Source organism: Cyphomyrmex costatus, unplaced genomic scaffold, assembly GCF_001594065.2.
Source record: "Cyphomyrmex costatus isolate MS0001 unplaced genomic scaffold, Ccosl1.0 scaffold92, whole genome shotgun sequence".
NCBI classification, from domain to species: domain Eukaryota; kingdom Metazoa; phylum Arthropoda; class Insecta; order Hymenoptera; family Formicidae; genus Cyphomyrmex; species Cyphomyrmex costatus.
In genome coordinates, this window is record NW_017280506.1 from 44,425 (window position 1) to 63,947 (window position 19,523).

General features: G+C 38.3%; 1 protein-coding gene across 1 annotated transcript in view; it reads left to right on the top strand.

Annotated features, from left to right (window-relative positions):
- The window catches only part of LOC108781874 (uncharacterized), a 31,558-nt gene extending 12,341 nt beyond the window's left edge, over positions 1–19,217 (top strand). Inside the window, 7 exon segments of the mRNA XM_018549991.1 lie at positions 1,775–1,951; positions 7,618–7,743; positions 9,894–10,121; positions 10,795–11,050; positions 17,391–17,535; positions 18,773–18,995; positions 19,087–19,217. Coding sequence (XP_018405493.1) covers positions 1,775–1,951; positions 7,618–7,743; positions 9,894–10,121; positions 10,795–11,050; positions 17,391–17,535; positions 18,773–18,883 — 1,043 coding nt within the window. The 3' untranslated portion in view covers positions 18,884–18,995; positions 19,087–19,217.
- Positions 19,218–19,523: the final 306 nt, after the last annotated feature.

Below are 19,523 nucleotides of genomic sequence, written 5' to 3' on the forward strand. Positions count from 1 at the left end.
GGGGGGGGGGGGGATAATATGGCCACTCATGTATGATTCATAAGAAAATCACAAATAATCTATCTATAAATAAGATGTAAAATGACGACGTAACTTGCATTTGTTTATTAATATACGACAATTTTTATTGTTCAGAATAAAAATTGGAAATACAAATAGGACTTAATACAATTTTTCTAAATAGCTTCAAATTTTTGAAATTAATCTTTAAACGTTTAAGATTTATCAACATTTATGCATTAATGCAAAATATAATTGTTAGAATTAACAAAAACGTCTTAAATAAAGCGTCTGTGCTGCGGCACAGCATCCCGCTCACTAAAAATACCGTATATCCCAAATAGATGGGATGTATAAGACAACTAATTAAACAAACAATACAGGAGCAAAGCACTTTGTATTTTACTATACAACATGCTTTACTATTTCTCTACATATATGTATTGCAAAATAACCACTAAGTCTTTTACACGCTCTACAGTAATCATTTTATGTAGATTATAAATTATGATGGCACTACTTAATTTGCAGTAAAAAAATCGATTTAACTCGCAATATAATTTCATTAATATTAACAGTAAAAAACTGAAATCATAACATAATACTAATATACCATAAAGGCATGTAACGAAGTAATTGACGGAAAATTATCCCCACTCCTTCTATTTTTTCTAACTTCTGCGGCGTATATACCGGGTTTACCCTAACATTAACATAAAAATGTTAATTTTAATATTTTTGCATGCCTCAGAAAATCCACTCGACGCTTTTAAGTTAAAATTAACATTTTATTTTTTGCAGTGTACATTTAGAGTATAGTGCAATTTTTATTGGAAAATTAATTAGTCACACATATATTGAAGTTTCTTTTTATGAACCTTTTACAGTACAATAAGCTGTTAGTAATAGATCGAATGTTAGAAGCGAGTCAGTATACTGAACAAATTTATTAAATCTGATCGTGAGTATACTTTGAATAGTAACGAGTAAATATTTATTACTTATAATAAACAAATATTTAATAAAATTTAGTATTTTTCTTCAGTGTAAAACAATGAGTCAATAATCACTAACTTAATTTAGTGGCCAAATTAAAACTTAGATCACACATTATGACTAATCAATCATAAAGTGTGCTGTTACTTGCTTTGTGAACTATCACTTTCAATTGGCTGAAATATTGTGACGTAACAATCTAATATGATTTATTCTGGTAAGTTTCCTAAGATTTATGAGCTATAATTCTAACTTTCCACTATATGACGGTGAAACGTCATATATGGCTTATTATGGAAAGTCTATTATATACTTGGATTTGCAGTGTACAGTTATAATTTCAGTTACTCACACTACACTGAATTAGTGCATATTAAAAACTGCTTCTTACAAAGTATTAAAATGTAGTGACAATATAATTAACTTTGATAATAAATTAATAAACATATACACATTTTAAATAACGCGACAATATCCTAACTACAATATTTGATCGTTTAAAATATTTATATAGATATGACTTTTAGATTTAATTTTGCTAATTTTATTTATAGCAGCTTTCAATATGTACTATAATTCATATAGAAGTGAGACCGATTTCATTCAATAATTCAATGGAATTTCGTGATATGATTCTCAATCGTGGTAAAACGCACTCAGTCCAGATTTTACGCGCAAGCATTCGCGGGATATCGCTTGGCACGACACTGTCGTAGCAGAGGGAACAGCAGGGAAACGTATTGGGAGACGTTTGACAAATGACGATCATTTCCCGTAGACGTGGACGAATGCTCGGTGCCGGATCTTCAGACGGAGCTGTGTCGCTACGGGTGCATTAACACCCCGGGCTCCTATCGATGCGCGGAACCTATGGAGCTGAAGGATCAGCCGGTCCTGGACAGCCTGTCCATCACTTGCCTGCCGGGCTACGAGCAGACCTCCCGCGGGTGCATCGGTGAGTCGGATAATGGAAAATTTTCGATTTTCGTCCTCAGGAATAGGGGGGAAGTTTATCTTCGCCGGTATGTTAATTTGTGCGTTAGATTAACCGCCGCAATAACGCGATAAATTCTGTGTTCGATGGCCGCGGGACGGTGAGAGGTAATTTTCATATTATTAAACCTCCGTAGGGTAACGTTTATTTATTTATTTATTTTTTTTTCTTCGCTAGTCCAACCGGATCAGTGATGCTCGATAAGAGTTTTCGGGCTCTGAAAAATCTGAAAAAATTCTGGTACACTCTCTTTTTTTTTTTTTTTAACATTCGAGAATAAAATTTTACAATATAAGCCCGAAACATTTTTTTTTCTACGTACCGAATTTGAAGCAGAATCGTTGAAAATTCACTTGGATCTTCAAAGTTCTGATCACGGAGAATTAATTTTGCAAAAGTGCTTGATTAATGGCGGCAATAAATCGTTGAAAAATAATTTTACGAGAATTCCTTGGGTTTTTCGCGTTTTTTTGTTAGAACTGACTCGGAAATGTCGAAACGAGATTTTGACATTAATTTTGAATGAGGCTCGCGTCTGACACTGCATCCTCGAGTTTATTGTTAGACGACGCAGCTACGCGCGCGAATTATAACAACGCGGATGAATCCACTTTGCAAATTTGCGCCTGTTAGGATGGCTGCTTTAAGTCGGGAGTTAAGCTAATAAGTTCTCGTTAATAAGTCAGAAGCATCGTGTTACCGTTAGGAATGGAAGTGTGATCTTCCGCGACGTGTACACGAAAACTTTGTCAGAAACGCCATTACTCTATAGGTACATATAAGCGTAAGCTTTGCACGTGCGTTATTATCTCGTCAAAATAATTTATAAGCCACACGTTCGTCCCTTCAATTATATACGTCATATCATCCTCGCTACATCTTGTATATCTTTTACTTCTCATTTTTCGCCACACAAAATTGCGAAATCCCTCTCGAGCTCCGGCGATTGACGCCGTTCTTTCTCGCCGATATTTTTTACCGTATACCCGCGGTGTATCGTTTAGCGGAAAGCTCACGATTTAAGTTCCTTCGATCGCAACATCCCGGACAATTCTCTCGTACGGAATCCTTTCGACGAAAGCACGCGGCACCTTCAGTATTTTCCCGTGGAAATCCGAGTTGGCTCTCCTCGCTCCTTTTTCCGCAAGACGGCGAACGAAGTACCTCGTCGAATCGCAAGCCCACGGCCCCGCAAGGACGATACCTATATCACCATCGGTTGCTTTTGGATAGAAAGAGAGAGAGAGAGAGAGAGAGAGAGAGAGAGAGTCTTTTCTTTTCCGCCAATCGTGCATTCCTCGGGAGAGTAACCTTCTTAGGACTCCCGCGAGTTTCTCCCCCAATACCTTCGAATATCTCGGAGCGGCTCTCGCTACAAAATGCAGTCCCCGCTGCAATCCGTTTTGCCGACGCGCACAAGCGCGCGATCGGAAAAACGCCGCGCTTTTATCGGCATTTTATATACGAAATACGCTTCTGTGGAGTTCCTCATACTCGTACGCACATATTTTGTCGCGATAATACAAAAAGCTCTCATACGGATTCGAGGTTTTTGCGACGGCTCGGTAAAATAAGAGGAAAATAAAAGACATTTGATTAATTGACGTCCAAATGAGGAGACGTATTCAAATCTGTACATTTATGTATGATATATATGTAGGATTCTTTTTTCTTAAAATATACAATTGTTCAATTGGTTTACGGTGCAGACACGTGTTTCTCTATAATTTCGCGTAAAAATTCTTTAATTAAAACCGGGGGGTACGCAGAAGTTTCGGTCTTCTTTTTTTCAATGCGCGCTCCGGTATAATTATTTTAATTTTAAATAATTTATCGCCTTTTCGTGTATTCGTAAGGTTGATATCGAATTGTCGGAAACGTTATATTTTATAATTTAATGGTGCACATAATTTCATAAAATAACAGTGAACATGATGAGCGACAAAAAAAGCTTTCGACATCGCATTCGTATGGGTTTCCAGCAAGAGAAAAATACCGCCAAAGCATGTGAATCAATTTGCTCTGTTCTTTCGAGGGTACTGTGTGTCTCACAATATGTACAAATGGTTTTGTCGTTTTTAAAGATAGCACTTTTTTAACATCTTTTTGTACATCTGCTGGGATGTGAAAGGCGTGCTCTGTTATAGGAGTTCCTTAAATTGAGTGAAACTATCAATTACCAAACATCAGAGATCCCTAAGAGATTGGATACCATTTAGACAATTTCTGGGTAGGTCCGCTATATTTTTCGGGATCTGCTTAAGATAGATTGAGATAGATGCATATAAAATGAAATAAGACGTCTGTGAATATCTCATATTCTATCTTAATCAAATCCTGAAAAATATAACAGTCACCAAACGTATAGTGTTCAGTCTCTTACTTGAAAATCTCTACCAAACGCTATTGCCATTATATATTGGGTGTACAAATTAATTCGGTCCGTTTTTTGTGTTCAAAATGCATTTATTTCAAAACAAAATGAATAAACAGATTAATTAAAGTATTGTCCATCGCTGGCTACTACTTTTTCCCATCTCTCAGGCAATTTTCGAATTCCATTTCGAAAAAATGACTCGCCTTTGGAGGCGATCATCTTTTGGAAAACGGACCGAACTAATTTGTACTCCAATAATTAAATGATTTGGTCGAAAAAATAGAAAAAATGCATTTATAAAAAAAAAAAGAAGAAAATAAGGAAACTCAAATTTCTACGTACCTCTAATTAATAATTGATGCGACAGTGAATTACACTGAGAAGAATATTACAGCTTATTTGATACAAACGTAACAGGCGTTCGTGATTCGCGAATTTTACTCCACGGAAATTCAATCCATTTCCGTCTCCTTTTTCCGCAATCGTTAAATAGCCTCAGGGGAGGAAGTTTTACGTGAACGCCATTTTATAAATGATTGACATTACGAGTCGCCTCGTCGAGGCGGAAATGTGCGGCTACGAGAACCCACGCGTTTCACGAGTGACGTAACGATCGATTTAAAGAGCGTCTTAAATGATCGGTGAGGGTGTTAACAAAGTTTTTTCCCTTTTAAGACCGGGAGAGAACCGGCATCTTGTGTCTCCCCTTTGCCGCGCGAGGTAGATAAAAGACGCAGCACCGTAAATACACCCCGATCTCGCGCGAAATGTCGCGTTTATGAGAATCCCTCCCCTGGTATTCTCGCATCAAAGCGAAATTCTAATTTCGCTCCCGCAAAGGCGAAGGACGCATACCGTTTTTGTACCGCGGCGAAAAATGGACTATCGCGATAATCTTACAATCTCCGGCGGTGTGCACGACTTGAAAAGAACGGCCGCGCGCGGGGCGTCGGCTAAAAAGAAAACGCGCGGGTGGATTTCTGTGAGAAATGGAACGCCCGCCCCGGCGGAAGAAATTCTTGCTCGGCGTCCCGTCCTCATTGCGGCTGATCCGCGCCGCGCGAGAAGTTCTTGCGGGGTAACAACGCTCCTCTCTCGAATAAATAAATGAACTGCGTCCACGTTCTTGCATCTTGCTTACGTTTTCATGCGAGGCAGATCGAGGGTATACGTATTGGAAGATTTATCGCGAGACCGCGGCGCAAAAAGTGGAATTAAAACTGGAGTAACGAAGGGTAAAAAATTGCACGGCAAGGTGATAAACGATCTGATCTAAGAATTTCACTTAGCGTTTAATAAAGTTACAGTTCCCGCGCGCTGCGTGTCTTCATTTCGAAACTATCCATTTATACGCGGGCGTCTCCTCTAAAAGTTTCAATTAATTAATCATAAACGGCGGAGGAGAGACGACCTCGAATTTGTTGGTGAAATTAGCCGGGATTATGGGACACCCTGTATGAGCTTCCGCGCAGATTTATAAGCCGTGAAAGCCGGCGAAAGTCGAGTGCTCTCGGCTATCATTGAAAGTGCTCCGGGCAATAGCGACTCGGCCACTGCGGTCAATTTAACGTAATCTCGCCGACGATTGAAAGACAGATCGTGGACCAAAGAACGCGAGATCGCTGGTGAAGGAGTCATTACGACGCGGATGAAAGACGGTCTTGTATAATGCTCGTTTCGGTGTGATACGGCGAATGATCGCCGCTCCATGATCCGTTAAGGGACAGATCGTTGGACAATCGTGACGTTTGCCCGAAGGCGTGACTATGCCGTGGCAATCTCAGATTAAAGATAACTCGTGTATACGCGATCGTTTATAGCCTGCTAATCAACTGTAGAATGTGCATCGCGGTTACGTGACGCAGTTAAACGACTTTGAAATGAGAAATGATTAAGTCCGAGAGATATAATAGTCTGTCAGTATTAATTAAGAAAGATATAATATTGTATCAATATTAATCAAGAAAGATATAATAATCTATCAATATCAATTAAGGGAGATATAATATTGTATTCAATATCAATATTAGCAATTAATATGATTGATACAGAATGTTTCGTAAATTATTTTTTATAATCTTGCTTTAATGCTGTTATTTATAAAATATTATTTCTACACACGGAAATAAATCAATTCATATAAAAGACATATAACTGCATTTTAAAAAGCTTATATAATTTACAATCGGTAGTTGTATATTCTTGTTTCCATATGTTTTTTTTTTTTACATCGATCAAATTACTTTATTATTCTGTGCTTAAAAGGGTTTAATCGAATTACTTATTGAAAAATAAATACTTCATGAGACATGCTACGTACACTTAAAACTAAAATTAAATAGAAAATATTTGATAAATTATAAGTTTTTTCTGTTACACTATTAATATTTTAACGTGCAACGTAATTAAAAAAATCCAATTATACATATAGAATAGAGAGAGCATAGGTATTGTTTTATTCTAAAATAAATTGATTACGTTTGTATTTCATAAAAAACTCACGCAATAAACACAGTGCACTAAAATATAATCAATACAATATATATTTAAGATCGACATATATGAAAATAAAAATAAAAGATATCTGATTATTTGTTTTTTTTTTACTTTGTACTTTTGTGAAGTATTCATTTCTCGATGACCCTTCAACCTAGAAATATCGAGCGGCCATTATTGAGCGCGTTTCTAGTTTTAAATTAATATTATATTTCTTATGTAAGAGAGAGAGGTAGAATTCCGAAATGTTTTACTTTTTAATAATTCTGTCCTTTATTCTGATGAAATATTTAATTCTTCATCACTTTCTTTATATCTTTAACGGTAATTCATTCGTTTCGTCTTTTAGTGAGTAAGAAACGTTCGTACTTCTATCGTTAATACCCCGATACGCGTGAAACAAATTAATTGTAAAAAAGGTATATTAAAATTAAATAAAAAATTTAAAAATTAAAAATTATTTATCAATTTTTATTTTATATAATAATTTGTGAAATAATAAGAAATTTAAATACGATCAATTACGGCTTACGTTTAGACTTGAACGTTGACGTACTCGCTTTATGGCTATCTAAAACGTAATCTATGATTGGCTGTATCCTTGTATATATCTCGAAAACTTCTGCTTAAATTAATAAATATGTACACTCACATAACGATTTTATTTAACTTTTCGAAAACCTTGCTGCGTGGTATTTTCGTTCGCGAATTTCGGGACATCCTGTATTTATATTTGGGCCCCTTTTATGTTTAGACATCAACGAGTGTGTGGTTGATAACGGTGGATGCGCCGAGGTGTGCGAGAACACCGACGGAAGCTTCTTCTGCGCCTGCGACGGGGACGAGAAGGCCCTGTCATCCGACGGGAAATCCTGCGTAGGTACGTGCTTCTTGACAAATCACTTTCCGTGCCTCGTTCATTTCGCGCGAGACGTGTATCCGTAGTGCCGGCACGGCACACGATGATCGAACGCGATGGGTGAATGCGGACGGATGAACGCGATAAGTGAATGCGATGTACATACTGGGTGTGCCGCCTGGTCGCATATCTCTTCGCCGGTGACAATTTTCAACGCCGTTCTCTTTTGTCGTAAACTTTTTAACGTTTTCAATTACGTGTAACTTTGTAAATTTTCGAAGCTGCGCGTCAAGCCGTAATCACCGGTTGCTTTGTTCCGATTGGTTGAGAAGGAATCCTCAATCACACAATCGCGCAATCGCTAGTGTGATTACGGCTTTAAAAGGAGCGTACAAACTCGGCACTCGGTTAGTCGCGATTCGCGGCGCATCCGCAAGGGTAGGCATTATGCAAAGCTGTCACGCAGGAGTGACTTCCACTATAGGCACGCGTTAGTCGCGATAGGTCCTTGCTCTGATACCGCCATTGGCATCTGTAATTCCTGTCTTATGTACATGCATATCGTACATTTGATACGTGGGAGCGTCGCGCGGCTGACGTGGCTGACATAATACCGCGGCGATGTGGAGCGTTCCGCTTTGAGCGCTCGTACATACGTAGATTAGGGCTCGAAGCCCGCGAGCTTTATGAGCCATACGTGAATGCTAGGCTCGCTCACGTTGACGCACGCTGTTAGTTCGAGGCAGGTGCACTTAGTGCGCGAGCCACAATCGATATCTACCCGCCAATAAATATCCGTTAAATCGTTTATTTATTCCCGCGGGATAAAGTAACACCGCGTTAAAAGAAAAGGAGGTGTACTGTTTCCATTTTATTCCAATTGTATATCAGAAATTGAAGTAATTCAATAGCGTCGGAAGTATAGATTGGAAACGAATAATGAAATTTAATGTATACTTAATTGAATAATATCTATCTGTACTGGAAGAAACGTCTTAACCCTTCGGTGCCACTATTATAATTATTCTGTTAACCATTTCTTCAGGTCGCCATTACTCGTATGACGTTAATTTAATTAAAACAATGGAGTTAAACAGTTTAATTCCAGGAAACGTATTAAATTTGTCGCTTGAATTTAGTTTATTTACTAAACGCACACGTTAATATGGACGTTGTTTATTTTGAAACAAGCCATGGCTTTATACTTTAACGTGAAAATTAAAAGAATAACAAAGTGTTATTTAATTCAAAGTGTTATCGTTGCTTTTTTGATATCTATCAGTGGCGTAACTACAGGGGGGCAGAGGAGGCAACAGCCCCGGGCCCAAGGGTCGTTGGGACATTTGAAATTTGATCTTATTTTTAATTACGTTGTCTAAATAATCATTTGTCTTGATATTCTATAAGTCGTTTTTAGTATATTTCTATACCGACAGATATAACTAACGCAAAAATATTAAAAACGCCTATTTTAGTAATTTTGATTGAGAGGTTTTCTCAGAAACTTAACACGATATTCCATTTGTACAGTCAACGCTAAAATTTTATCAGAAGTTATTTGATAAAACTTAAAGCAAAGATCTTATTTTGTCTATTAATATTATCATTTGAAATGTATATTATTATTTACCTAATTATTTGAAAGTTAAATTAAAAATAAAATTACGTTTTTCGGTTAAACAATCCTTCCGCATGGGGGGGGGTCCTTCAAGAGATATGGCGCCCAAATTTTGAAGTTACGCCACTGATATCTATAACAATATAGGTAAGCTATAACTTGATAGTAATAAAAATGCATACATTTTTACTCGTTATCTCTCGCGTATGTATTCCTTGTATTTCTTTATGTCTAGCGTTTCAATTGGAAAAAATGTGTTACAACATGTTCACTTTATGTGATATCTTTATACAACAGTACTCAGCGTGTTACACCCGTGACAAAACGTACAATGTGGCATTGAAGGATTAAAGCTTCTGATGTTTTGTGAAAAGGATTCTTCGAATTACAGTTTCAAAAGTAACGAGCATTATTCTCTTTCTTGAATCGGTGATTCGATTTCTCGTTGGTGGATCAGAGCGCTTTTGCGTCGCATATGCGTGTGATTTATAATTTCGGATTACAATCCATGGACGGGATTAGATCCCTAATCTTTATCTCTCGTTCGTTCCAGACATAAATAGTATCGCATGCATGCCGTTAAACCCGGTCGATCGCGGCTATTTGATATGCTCCCGATCAGCCACATCCAAGTTGTGGCGTGACAGGCGAAAAGTGCCCAATAGACCTGGCACGAGGTGCTTCCTGAAGTGCCCCCGTGGGTATCAGCTTCGCGGTGAGTACGAGTTGACCTGTCGATCCGACGGCACCTGGGACGGACCGCAGCACGGAAAATGCGTCAGTGAGTATGGAAGTTTCTATAAAAAAAAAAAGAAGACACATTGTGTGTGCAATTTATCGACGTGAAATAACGATTTTCGTTACAGTGCCTTTCTCTCTGTCTCTCGATTTTGTTTAACGCAACCTACAGATGCTTTTGAATTCATGGTTTAATATTGACAGATAATTAAATTCTCAACGAAGCGTGAGTTCTTAAAAATATTTAAGTTTCATTAAACTTTTCTTTAAAGCGGTTTCAAAGTTATTTCTGAAATTGCGATCTAAAGAGAATCCCTTTTTTCTCTTCTCAAGCTGGAACTTTATGAGATGTTCAACTGGAAGATTTAATGACGAATATTATATTTTAATTATACACAGGGTAGAAACTAGACGATTTTCACAAAAACAATATAAAATATAACTCAAATATCCTTATTATGTGTAACAATAAATTAATTTTTTAGTTACGTTTCATATTATTATTTATATTGACGAAACTTGCCAGAGTTTTTACTCATCCTGTATCGTTCACAAAATTTCGAGTATTTATGTATACCGGAAGGTATGTCTATTTGTTTCCTTTATCGGAAAGAGGAAGAATCGGTAAAACATTTTCACGTTTTTACGGTCACCTGAAAAATTGCTGCGACATAGATATCGGCGATAGAATCGCACCGTTCATTCTCTCGCGACAGGATATAGCAAGCCCCGATTGGAGTGTCCGAAGGACGTCGTAGCCGAGTTACCACCGGGAAGGGACGAGGCGTTCGTGACCTTTGATCAACCGGCGACGGATCTCGATTGGTTCCGGTACGTGCGTTCCAAGCCTTCCTGGGGCACGCGGCTCGAGGCCAATCTGGAGCCGGGGGTGCACGAGGTCACATTTTTCGCGCGACACCCGGTATCGAAGAAGCAGGCCAGCTGTGTATTACGCATTATCGTCAAAGGTAATTAATTTGCGCGGATGCGTGTTAACGACGTATTACGGCCATAAGCCCCGCTAACGATGATTCTCGTACGAGCGCTCGTGATAATCACAGTCCCCTCTACGGCGAGCAGAAATGGCAATTATTAATTCGTAATTGCCCAATTGCGATGATCCCCCCCTGTCTCGACAGTGTATATTATATATACACACCTTATTCTCGTAGTTAATTATTAGGTGTATAAATAAATTTCCGCCGTTTTTTCATCAAAAATTGGACATTTATTGTGAAAGAACGGTACCTGATGTTTTATTCGAAGTATTGTCCATCGCTAGCCACTACTTTTTCCCACCTTTCTGGTAATTGGTGGATTCCACGTCGAAACTACGTTCTTTGTCTTCGACGTCAAACTCACCGTTCTTACTTTTGAAACCACTCACGGCAACTTCTCTCACTTAAGGCAGCCTCACCATATGCTTCTACAAGCAATCGATGCATTTCAACTGCAGATTTCTTCAAATTAAAGAAGTAAATCAAAAGCTCCCGCAAATGACGCTTATTCGGCTCAAAAAACTCGACATTTTCGCACGAAAAAAGATACAAAATCGCTAATATTTCAAGGTTATGTTGTTGCTAGATGTTCAACCTTACGATATGGCGTTTTACAGCAGACAATTTTAACCATAACATACTGGTGGCGCCATCTTTTGTCAAACGGCGGAAACTTATTTATGCTCCTAATATTATATCGGGATTTTTGTTGGAGGGAGGCAAAATACGATCTTTGCGGGTTTTTTTTAACGCGCGTACTCAACAATTTTTGACGCTTTGAAAAGACCGACTGTAAAAATCACTGCCAATTTTTTGGTTCTACCACCATTCCTCGTTTAAAATCAAACGCCAAATGTTTGTTCCCTGAAAACGTTCCCGGATCATTCACTTAGGGTCAGTTACGCCACGGTAATCCACGATACGCCCCCGCATTAATTAATTCGGATTATAGAGATTGCACTTTGCGGAAGATGGTGGATAAACGTCTCTTGAACCTCGCGAATCTTGATTAATAACGGATGGAGGAGGTAACGCGTAGGTCGGGCTAATTCCATCGGAGGAACATATGTTAAATAAACTATACAGCGCGCGCAGAATGGGGGAGCCGTACATCATTTAACCGTCGCGAAACTTCGCAGTTCCCTCAATGATTAACAGCGCGAGATTGAAATATTCCCTTCCCTTGTTCCCGTTTCTCGGCGCGCGAGATGATAATTCGGAAGGGATTCACGCGCGGTGAGGACGCTCGCTCGCTGTAAACACGCCCGCGAGTAACGCGAGCTCGCGCGGAAAGGGGAGGGGAAGTAGCGCGCGAGTTGGCAAATTGTTGCCTCATAAACGAACGTCGTCGTATCAAAAGTTGTTCGCGTCTCGCCCGTTAAGACCGGGGCGTAGAGATCCGTTAGATGCGTCTTAAGAATATTACGTCTCCCCACCCCCCCCCCCTCCCTTCCTCCCTCGTCTACGTCCCGACGCATCTTGTCGGGACGTGAGCGAAATACGCGCGGCAGCTCGTTGCACCGCGAGTTAAATCCTTATATGATTCCGGAGTAAACTTACTTCTCGTGGCAGAAACCGGTAAATTATTACTGTGCTCGTAAAAAAAAATTTGCTACCTCCTTCTTTCGCTCATTACTGCGACGCTATTCGATTTGCGTTTCGCGAGTCAACACGCGTATAGCATGGAGAAATGCAATTTTCATAACGTATATATATGCAGCGAGAGTCGGGATGTTACTTGTAACATCGTTATGTGCTGTTACAATCATTTCTTATCCTTATTTCAAAGAGAACAGTCGAATTTTTACAACTGTAATTTAGACTACTTTATTTATTATATATTTTTTTGTTTATTTTCAATAATGAATCTAAACATACTGGATTTTTATGGATTATACATTTTTTATTACATCTCCGTTAAGATTTATGTAACTTAAATGCGAAACAAAACACAAAGGAAGATTCATATTCAATTATACACATTTTATTTTTATACTTGTGACTCGTTAATTTTATTATAATTATACACATTTAATTTTATAATTGTGACTCGTCAATTCTATTATACACACTTAATTTTAAATTTAACATTGAAAATGACCCGATCGGTGTCGAAACGTATAGGAATTTTACTTGCGAATTTTACTCTGTTTGATTTTAATGTATTGCGGTTTTTTTGAATTAATTATATTTATTATTTTTTTAAAAAACTATTTGGCTCTTTTCTCTTATTTTTAATTAATTAAATTAATTTTTTTTAGTAACGAATAAAGATGTTACATTTCCTTGCCTGTAATATATCGGATAATTTTATAATTAAAAAATGTTTTGATCGAGACACTCAAACTGAAGCCGAAACGTATAATATTGATTATCAACGTTAAAATTAAATTTTATTAGAACGGATACGCATCGCTTTCTGTGTCGTTCTCTTAATTTTGTCTTTGTTATTATTGTTTGCATTTCCTTATTTGTAACACAGTTATATTATTGGGAGAAAAGTAATGAATATAATCGATCCTTTTATTATTATTTTGTACATGTCGCTCAACTTATTTGCTACAACAGCGATACAACTGAAAACATAACATTTTCTAGAAAATGAGTTCGAATGTTTGGAATCACTAAAATTCTGTAATATTAATCTTAAAATATACAATTTTGATATAATAATTATAAAGGAATAAAAAGTATTAGGGGGTTGCATTAAAAATCGCTGAATGGATTGACTCAAAAGACAGATCATTCTTTCGTCGCGGAATTCAATTTCTGCCAGAAAAAAGTCATAGCTTTCGAAAGAAAATACTTTGATTGAGATATTCATATTTTTTGTTATTGAAATTAATGCTCAAATTTGAAAAAAAAAACGGCGACTTTTAATGCAACCCCCTAATACGTTCTTTTTTCGTTTATATTTTCGTTCTTTTTCTGCAGCCAACTAAAAATGATAACTTTTAAATTATATTATTGTTGCAGCAAAATGAACGATATGTATAATACACGTGGAAGTGTATAAACGAGTTGTTTTCACTATATTACGCTTAATTAAAACTATTATGTATCCAGTGTTGAACTGTTAATTAGCGACATATATATCATACTATCATATACTACAGACAACTTGCCGTTAAAAAACAAGGTCGTATCAAAATTTAGTGAAAAAGGAGGGAAAATTGCAGCCATTGTTAGTGTTCGAGTAACGGTAGGACAAGTTACTTTTTTAAATTAATAACAAGTAACTTTGATAATAACGAGTAACTTTTCCTTTCGAAAAAAAAAGAAGGTAACGAGTTATTTTTTACAACGTAACTTTCCCAATTCTGCGTACACGTTCAAGTATCTTCTGAATTCGGAGCGCATAAATTTGTTAGTAAAAATGGTGGAAACAATTCGAAATCCTCGGCTGTTTACCTCCTCGAGTGAGCTCTTTCGGACGATTTAACACGCCGCATTCCGGGGCGCGTTCGATGCAAAGCTGCGCAGGTTTCGTTTAACCGGGCCCGGCATTCGAGGATTGCATTCGGCGGCTCCGCAAATCTTATAGAAGTACAACACTCTCATTTGTGTGCCTAAAAGTAAGTTGACGAAACTAATTTAATGGAAACTCCGTAGCTTCATCACTGACACTCGAGCCAACGAGTTTTCTCGGGGGAGCGAACGCTGGCCTGATTCCGCGGACAAGTCCGCGCGCGCAACTCGACTCGCCATTTCTTTCTCACGAATGGGTAACGAGCGAGGGACTTGGGCGCATTGAAATAAGCTTTTCCAGACCAACGAGGGTGCGCGATGCAAAAGAGAAAATATCAAATTATGCTACCTTTCTTTTACGAGAGTACAATTTTTTTTTCCCCCCCCCCTCTCATCCATTTGTTTCCCTCTCTCGTCCGGATGAAAAATATATTTACCGCGGAAGGACGCGCGGCAGCAGGAAAGCTTGAATTAAGCTTACGTCCCCGCACCGGTTTTATGACTGCAACGTGTCACGTTATACGTGCGACCGGCGGATAAATGAACCACGCGCTTTTTTATCCACCTTCGCCGTATACTTCTCGCGCCCACGAATGCGCCAAGTCACCGATTCATCATTCAATGCGGAAATCGAACTTTCTGACATCGCCGTCGTCGATTTGATTCGACCTTGCGAAGGGTAGTTTTCTCACGGTCCGCAATTTCCTCGTCTCGCAGCGCGAGTGGTAAAACGAGCAGCGGAAAATCCCTGCTGTTACTTCGCTGTTTCTTTTCTTTTTTTTTTTTTTTTCCGCTAATCTCCATGATACAAATAAACTTGGTGTGTTCTCGCGCATAATTTTTTGCCACAGCCAATGAGAACTCGGTCTTTTCTTTGTCCATTTTTCGACGGTGGTATAAGAATTTTAGGGTCTGGTGATTAAACTGCAAAATTATAATTAGTTCTATCTTCAAATTATAACATTTATATAACACATATCATATATTTTATTGCTATTATATTATTTACACAGACCGTTTTTTAACTGTACCATTTGTTGTATCTCTCATCTTTGAAAAATGAAAAATCTGATTGATTTATATTTCATTCGCTATGGTCACTGCAAATTTTGCAATCTTTCACACAACGCGTCGGCGTATTATCAGTTTCACTTATTCTCTAAAAGTGAATCAAGTGTATTGTTACATAAAAACAGTAAATATTCGCTGATGATTGTATGAATTATAAATGCAGCACCGAAATCACTGATTCTCTTTTTGAGAGGGTACAGTTACATTTCTCACAATTATATTACAGTTTATATCGCTTCAGAATTTGCATCATTTACAATCGTACTATACAGGATGTCATACATCAGTAGATATTTATCTCTAATATCTGACTGAGGTAGGATTCTGTGGATCAATCACCCATAAATCCGAAAACAATTTGATTCGAGAAACGAATAAGGTAAATGTACCGGTTATTGGACAGTTAAGGAATTGCACGACGAAATCATTTATTTAAACTTTAGAAACATTAAAATTTTAGTTTATTACACATGCTGAGTAAGAATGGATGTTTACTGAAACTAAATCCATTATCAAACATGTTATTTGCGTTTATTATAAATTGTGTTTAGTCATAAATACAACATGATTCAAATATTCTAATTATTGGACAAAAAATGTGACGTGTCTCTGTGTCCACAAAAGTATGACCCAATTATTGGACAAATAATAAGCAATTTTCTTATTATAGAAGAGAATCGCATTTTACTTACTCTTATCAATCAAGATTGTTCAAAAAAGTTTATCGAAATTGTAATTAGTGAAGTTTTATATAAAGTTTTATATGTAATATATACAAAATATGTTTGCAGTAGACAGGTACGCTAAGGAATGTCCAATAATTGATACACGCATATGTGTGAATGTCCTAATAAATGGACGATTGTCCATAAACGAAATTTTGTTTACAAAAGTATCATTTTTAATATGAATAAATTATATAATACTTAATTTCTAAATAATGTAAAAAATTGCTTAAAAATTTATTTAGAGTAACACATATCATCAAAAGCTTAATATTTAAAATTGTCACAATTTGTTCAACAATTGGGTCGTATCCACGAACTGGTACATTTACCTTATAGGCCTTTGACAAAAGTGGAAGAGGCCTGTAGACGTCCTATGCTCCACATGAGGAAATAAAAGGAGTCATCATCATACAGGATGTCCCAGAATGACCGTAAAATATTTCGTGTGCTGATAGAGCGGACTAAACTGAGTTAAAAAGTCCTCTATTTTTTACAATTTTCGCAGTAGTTATTTTTACCAACATGAGAGAAAAAGAGGTTCCAAAAAATTCTGAAAAAATTCTTAGAGCTCTATCAGAAGAAAATAAGTAATTGTCTCTTGTATTTTTTTTTTTGTAAAGTTGATAGTAGTTGAGTAAAAGATTATTGAAGACCAAAATTCGGCGATAGAATTCTGAAAAAATTCTTCGAGCTCTATCAGAAGAAAATAAGTAATTGTCTCTTGTATTTTTTTTTTTTGTAAAGTTGATAGTAGTTGAGTAAAAGATTATTGAAGACCAAAATTCGGCGATTTTTAGTAATTAATATCAATAATATCTTATTAACTGTTGCGAAAATTGCAAAATGGCAAAAGACTTTTCAACTCAGTTTAGTCCGCTCTATCAGCACACGAAATATTTTGCGGTCATTCTGGGACACCCTGTATATGGTAAATACGCGCGTCTATGATTTATCGCTGTAACAATGCAGAAATTAAGGCCGGAGCGTTAATTGCTACGCGTAAACTCGTCTTAGCTACGAGCACACCGTGTTTATTTATGGCTAATCCTGTGAACTCTTAGGTGGCGAGGCCCCGAAAGTCAACAATTGTCCGAGGGACATCGAGGTCGTCGGGAGGAACGGAACGGCAATCACGTGGACAGAGCCGACCTTCACGGATAACGTGAAAGTGACGCAGATCAACAATAATGAGGTAATCGAGTATCGGCTTTCTCTGTAAAATTTCTATTAATATATTTTGCTTTCGTCGCGCGAAAACCCGAATAACGGAGTTCATTTTGGACGAGGCCGCGGAATTCCAGCGGTATATCCTAATTACGCATGAATAATTATAATTGACATTCCGATATACATGTTCTATAAAGCCGATGTCTACATAATTATTCAATAATATCAGCGTTATCTGATCCGTTTGATTTCCATCCTGGATATTCGACGTGTAGTACACATCGTAAACAAAAATTGCTTGATATCTCGATAATGCGATGTTTATGCATCGTAAAAAAGGCCGTCGTTTTAGTATGTGCACACATTTGACGATACACTCGTATCAGTGTGGCGATACGTTGCGAGGACTTAATAATCGCTCGGATTGGACGGGATACGAATTTTCGCAGCGAATCGTTAATATTTTGCGAGCGTGAAAATGCCCATTTATGTGATATTATTCGGCGTACCATATCGAGATTGCCATTTCATAAACGAGCGCAAAATCCGCTGGCACGAGATACACGGATGCGATAAATTAAGTTCTTCGAATGAACGATCGCGGATGGCCTTTCTAATAATGCGAGGACGCGCGTTACGTCACAATTTTCCTTTACAGCAGAATTGTGATAATCGCGGTACGCCAAATAACTTGATTAATTAACGGTGATATCTAAAATTAACGCGCAATATCGTATCGGAATGTGTGTACCGTATCGCCGGCTTTAATTAGCTTGTTTGCCGACGCGCGTCAATTATTACCCGAATAGTACCAATATAGTTTCGCGTCACACTCGTCCCAGAACCACCCGCGTTTTTTTGATGAATAATGCAAATTTTTGCTGCGGCGAGATACGGCCGAGCAAAAGCCCGATTTTCGGTACGAAAGCCGCGAGCGTAAAATTAGTTAAGCGTAATTTTCCCACTGTAAAAGAAAAAAGAGATAGAAAAGGTGAGAAAGAGGGAGGGTGAGAGAGAGAGAGAGAGAGAGAGAGAGAGAGAACGAGGATTTTAGGAATAAATCCGCCAGGAAGCGAAATTCCCACGCTTGGCCCGTGCCAAAAATTCTCGCGCGAGTTCACCCCCGGAAAGGGGTTGATATTCAGTTGCCGGAAGTCGGTGGCGAATTTCGCACGGCGGATCTCCCTCCTCCCCACCCCTTATCGCCGCGCGCCATCGCGATTTGTTGTCGGTGGCGATATATTTTTCCGTCTTACCTCCAGAGTCCAGGTCGTCGCTTCGACATCGGCGGTCACAGGATCGAGTACGAGGCGAGCGACGAGGCCGGTTGGTCGAGCAAGTGCGTCTTCGTCGTGGTCCTCCGTCAGGAATAAACGACCCGGAGAGGTGCGACGGGGAAGAATCAGGGAAACGAGAGGAGAAAGTGGAGAGGAGGAACGAAACGGCGTGAAGAGGAAGGAAGCAGCGCGGAAGAATAACGATAAGGTAATATAAATGGAAATGGCTACGGGAATCGGGTTACACAGACGTTTCCTTATGTAGGCCCCCCCGTAATGGATTCCGTTTTGTCCGGCAGGTTACACGCGGGAAAAGTGAGAAAGAGAAACGGATATCCTTCCGCACGTATCGGCGGCACCCCTTTCTCGGCCCTCTTCCCCCTCGCGACATCCGGGCTTAATGAAGTTTTAAAGACGGGGACGGAAGTACGTAACGATTAACCGCTAGATTTATGCAATCGAACTCCCGTCGACTGCCACTTTTGATAGGATAATGTAACGATAGTTCGTATAGTGTTGTACGAAGTGTTTCAATGTAAGATGCGACGATCATCGTCTTGCGGGGGAAGGAGGTGGGATTTTATTCAGATATAAGAAGCGCTCAAGTCTCGATGGCTCGTCCTAAAGTTCTTGTAAAGCCGTAATCACCCTAGCGATTGCGCGATTGTGATTGACGATTGAGGATCACTTCTCGACCAATCGGAACAAAGCAATCGGTGACTGCTTTGCTCTGATT